Source organism: Neolamprologus multifasciatus, chromosome 18, assembly GCF_963576455.1.
Source record: "Neolamprologus multifasciatus chromosome 18, fNeoMul1.2, whole genome shotgun sequence".
Classification (NCBI taxonomy): Eukaryota; Metazoa; Chordata; class Actinopteri; order Cichliformes; family Cichlidae; genus Neolamprologus; species Neolamprologus multifasciatus.
The window spans coordinates 13,510,300-13,515,379 of NC_140456.1; the positions used below are offsets into that span (position 1 = coordinate 13,510,300).

Consider the following 5,080-nt stretch of genomic DNA (forward strand, 5'->3'; position numbering starts at 1 on the left):
TTCTACTTTGTTTTGTTTTTTTTAAACAATCATTTATTAAAACCTTTCCTTTAAAACTTGTATTTTATTTAATGTTTTTGTGAAATTCAGGTAGAGTAGCTTTTATACTGTTAATTCAGCATATACTAAAAAAAAATAAAAGCCTGTTCTTACAATATATTTGTGGGCATTTTATTTTGCAGAGAAATTCACAATCAGACAGGCTCACCTGGCTGCATGTCCTCACCTCATGTGCTTGATAACCACCTTTTCTCTCTCTCTTTGTTTCTCTTCTGTTGTTGTGAGTGTGTGTGTGTCTGTGTAAGTGTTTGTGTATATTGTTTTGTGTATTTAAAACAGCTGCCTGTCTTCACCTCTGCAGTGCTGCCGTCTCCTGAAACCCTGCATGTTTATAAAGTATGTTTTCTCCATTTTTATGTTGTTCTTGTAGTTTTTGTCCTCAGATGAGGTTTGAAGTGTCTGTATCCAGGCTGCAACCACCTGTAAAAGGTGGAGGCTCACCAAGACATACACACCTCAGAAGTTCCTGGTTCTTTCCAGTCCTCTGTAGAAGGTTTTTTCCGAGGAGGGCAGTGAGGCACAGCCCCCCGTCCCCCGGCGCCCCCTGCGATGCCCCCCTTCTTAGGGAAACCCTCTGCAGAGGAGCCGTGAGAGCCAGGAACTTATGACTTGTGTATGTGCACTCAGGCATCACTCATACCTGCTCTGTAGACAGTTCCTGTCAGAAGGAGGGGGCACAGCAGTGATGCCGGGGGGCAGAAGGTGGTGCCTCAATGCCTCTCTCATTCTGAGAGTGTAAAACAAAAAAAACAATATCAATCATATTTATATACAGCTAAATTGTCAGTGAACATTTGATCCCCACTTGGTCACAACAGATGGCAACCAGTCTTTTCAGTGTATTTACAACTGAAAAGATTTTTCCAGTAATTAACAGTGTATAACTGGTATAATCTTTTCATTCTTCCAGTTTCTCAAACATGAGAATTGAGAGGTCTTTCCATATAATTATTTAATTGCTTCAATTAATTATCAATGTGTAGTCAGGATTTTGTTAACTGAGAAGGATATTTTCCAATAATTTCTGAAGATTGAAACAAAACAAAAAAATCAGCATCTGTTGTGAGAACAATATTTAGCTCCAGCCATGTGATTAAAAATATATCCTAATGTCCTGCTAAACTCACTTTGTACATGGAAATAAAATGATAGTGTTCAGCTCAAAGCATCAGGGAGGCACTCTTATTAACCTTTTCCAAGCTTGTGCCAAAGCCTGAAGCTTTACTTCTCTGTAACCTTTTACGCCAGCCTCAAACAATCTTCAAAACAAATGGGAGTAATAAGATGAAAACAAAGGTGCAGAACGATGCTAAAATTCTCCAGTCGGCTTTAATTACAGCACCCTTGTGTATTAGTACTGATTCCTAATTGGCTTTGAGATTATTCCTCCCCTCTATCTTTTAAATTTTTTTATTACTGTGACCTTGAAAACTGCAGCCAATGAGAGATAAGGTGCCGAAGCATCAACAGATGGGATTTCTAATTCACTCACTTCATTAGCACCAGATCATCATTTTCACAGGTTAAGGAGGGCCATTGGCTGGGTTGCAGGTATAATTGGTTCTATCGTTGCTGGCGAGCAGCCAGTGAGTACAGTGATCAGTCATGCAGCGTCTCTAATATGGACAATGCTCACTGTGAGATGAACTGAATCAATCACCGGCCTGCAGAGCTGCTGGATAAATTATGAGTATAATAGGGGTCAGGATCTTTATAATACATCTGTGATTAGCCATAGTTGAGCGAAGATACTCAACTTAGAGAAAGCATTGTTTCACAGGGCTATAAGTCAAGGATGGTGCTAATGTAGGAAGTTTTTATTAATTATAACTTTGGCGATGCAAGCATGAAAGGAGAAATCTGTATTTAAATTATTGCTCCATGAATAATTCCAGAATTGCAAAAACTGTCAACTGTCATGAGCTTTATGTTCTTCTATTTCTTTTACATGGTCAGAGTTGGTGTATTTCACTATGGCTGTCATTTATCACTTTCACATAATTAAGCGTATGAAATTTCTCACATGTGCATTAATTGTATTCATTTACACTTTTAACTGAGTGTATTACAAATATCACAGTGTACACTGTGATATTATAAACCATTCCTGATTAATTCCCTGACATGCCAAACACCAGTGCTTCAGATTTAGTTTAGTTTAGCTTTGCTTTCCTTCTTTGATAAAACTTCAGAAATATTTAAAGATGTGACTCTAATGCATCCTGGGCAAAGGAAAAGGCATATAGCGAGTTGTATTTGAGACAGGACACTAAGGAATGAGAAAAGGACTTGTATTGATTGGGTAAGAAGAGGGATCAAGCTGAAAGGATGTGCAGCAGGTTAAGATGATTAAAAATAGAAATTGAAATGTACTAATGAGTGAAGAGAACATGTTACGTTTCTAGAGGTGGGCGGAGCAAAGAAGCTGTCCCGGATGTGCCCGTTAGCGACGTCTAGTAAACAGGAAGTATGATGCGAGAAGCGGTTAGTTCAACTGAACTCCAACGAACAATAAATTTACAACACTTTGTTAGAAAATGAAGTACGAAAGGCTTTTGGGCTCTCCCAGAAGTTGCAGTTGTTTTCTGTTGATGGCCTATAATAAGTTTGGCTCCTTTGAGGCCGCTCGGTAGTCGCTAAACTTTGGCTAGCCTGCTGGGTAACTTAGCAGGATTGTTCAGAGGATGTGTTCGTCGACTTTTTTTTTAGCGAGTTTTCTACGTGTTTAGCCTGATGTTGGTAGCGTTTCCTTGGTTTATTTTGTTAGTTAGCAGACTTTACGCGTAGCGGTGGGACAGCTACATGTCGTCGTTATGGCAGGCAAGGAGCTGAGTCTTATTGACAAGAACATAACAAGGTAAAGTTACCTATTCACAACTAATGCATCAAAATTTACATTACATCAGCCAATAAGGGACTACTATGTACCACTGACGAACCGATTAAGTCTGGCATGAATATTTACCTACTTCATGACGAGCTTTACGTTACAATTTTAATCTGCTAATAAACGTGATGTTTATATGGAACAATAAGACCCCATACAAAGTAAACTATAACTCATTGCTGTATGAGAATGACACGTGTGAATAACATTTTGTTGACATCAGTACCATTCTTCAATTGTATAGATCTGATTCTAGATAATATAAAATAAGGTGATACATTCCTGCAAGTGCAGACAAAGAATGCTGTAAATAATGTTGAATTGCGAAATGAAGTAACACAAAAATTTTATTTATCTAAAGTAAAGCCTAGATAAGTTAAGCACTGTGGAGAAAAGGCCTATATAGGTTATTAGTGTCATCTACTTCATTATCTAGTGACTACAGATTTTAAAAAGACTGTATGTTAGGTGGACAAAAGCTTTGCTACCAAGAATTCAATATCACTGTCTTGCAATATGCAGACAAACAAGTGCAAATAAAAAAAGGGCTATGTGGTCGTCAGTTTTAAATTAGTTCTAAATTCCCATCTTCTGTATATAATATGAACTTTCTAGTCACTGTAATAGGCACACCTTTTCATTACAGGGTAAGATGCATTTTCTCTTAATTCATTGTGGTAATTCATTGTGAATATTTTGGTCCATATTGAAATGTTGCAGATGTACAGATCCTCATCATATCTCCAATATTCTGTTGTTCAGGTCTGGTGACCATGTGTGAACTCTATCCTCAATTTCCTCGAGCCCTACTGGAATGTGATTGGCTGAGTAAATATTTGTGTTAAATAGCAGTAGGACAGGTGTAACTAATACAGTGACTGATGAGAGTATGACAGACTGAAAATCCAAACCCAAAAATATTTTAATAACAGAGACCTATCCTCTTAGCTGAAAAGCTGTAACCAGAGGGCTTGATTTTTCTTAATTTATTTGCCGTCAGCACTTGCCAGTTATTCTGTTTGATTTCTAGTATTTCATGTTTGATTGCTTTTTCAGTTCTCACAGTTTGCGTAAAGACTATAACTCGTGAATACGGAGAGAATAGTAGAAGTACAAGTAGAATCATCAGTCAACTGAGAGACACTTAGGCAACAGAAACTGTATTTGCATAAATGCCGCGTTTTTAGAGGTTGCTTATCTGGAATATTTTCTTTGTAGTAAAATATGAGAATTGTCTTTAATGTCATTGAAAACTAAATACCCTCTAAGTTTTAAACACTTGGATTGAGTTTTTAGAATTTTCAGAGGAGATCTAACATCATTTAAAGTAAACTGTTAAGCAATTGATTAAATAAATTAACAAATGTATTGTTATTGTTATAATAGTCATTAGTTGGTACACATTTACCTTCAGAACATGTACTTATTTGCACAAAGTTTTACCTTCCGCTGTGAATCTGACCTTGTTGCCCTCTTTCTAGCTTGCTAGATATTCCCCTGATACCCACTGTAGCGTCACTTAATCTGCACTGCAATCACATCCCGAGGATCGAGGGCCTGACCTCAGCTTGGCACCTGCGACACTTAGACCTTTCCTCCAATTGCATTTCTAAGATTGAGGGTCTGAGTTCCCTCACTTCCCTGAGGACTTTAAATTTATCCTGCAACTTAATCACCAAGGTTGAAGGTGAGTCTTTAGTCACCATTTAACAGAGATAATAAATGCCTCTGCTCTCTGTGAGTTCTCCAAGTAATAATTCTTTATTAGTGGATCTTGTGTTTACCCTGACATTGCTGTCACTGCTCTATGAGCTGTAAAATCACTCAGTTGTTAATGTCCTCTCCCTTCACTCCAGCACTGAATGGGCTTGTGAATTTAACGAGATTAAACTTGTCCTACAATCAGATAAATGATCTCAGCGGTGAGTTGAATTTTGCCTGAACAGTGTTTTCTTTTTCTGCACCCAAATGAGAATGCTAACAAGGGAATGATGCTTTAATGCTGTCAATTCTTCATGCCTTCATTAGGCTTGTTGTATCTCCATGGCACGGAGTACAAGCTGAAACACCTCAGTCTCCATAGCAACTACCTGGACAGCATTGATCACCTCCTGCAGTGCCTTCTGGGAATAC

The 5,080-nt window shown here is 38.0% G+C and overlaps 1 protein-coding gene across 1 annotated transcript in view; it reads left to right on the forward strand.

The window, feature by feature from the left end:
• Positions 1–2,501: 2,501 nt before the first annotated feature.
• Positions 2,502–5,080, forward strand: part of lrrcc1 (leucine rich repeat and coiled-coil centrosomal protein 1) — a 22,818-nt gene continuing 20,239 nt past the window's right edge. The window contains exons 1-4 of the mRNA XM_085141603.1: positions 2,502–2,917; positions 4,429–4,634; positions 4,804–4,869; positions 4,976–5,080. The exon at positions 4,976–5,080 is cut by the window's right edge and continues 63 nt beyond it. Of these exons, the coding sequence (XP_084997729.1) occupies positions 2,874–2,917; positions 4,429–4,634; positions 4,804–4,869; positions 4,976–5,080 (421 nt within the window). The 5' untranslated portion in view covers positions 2,502–2,873. The remainder of the gene's footprint in view (positions 2,918–4,428; positions 4,635–4,803; positions 4,870–4,975) is intronic.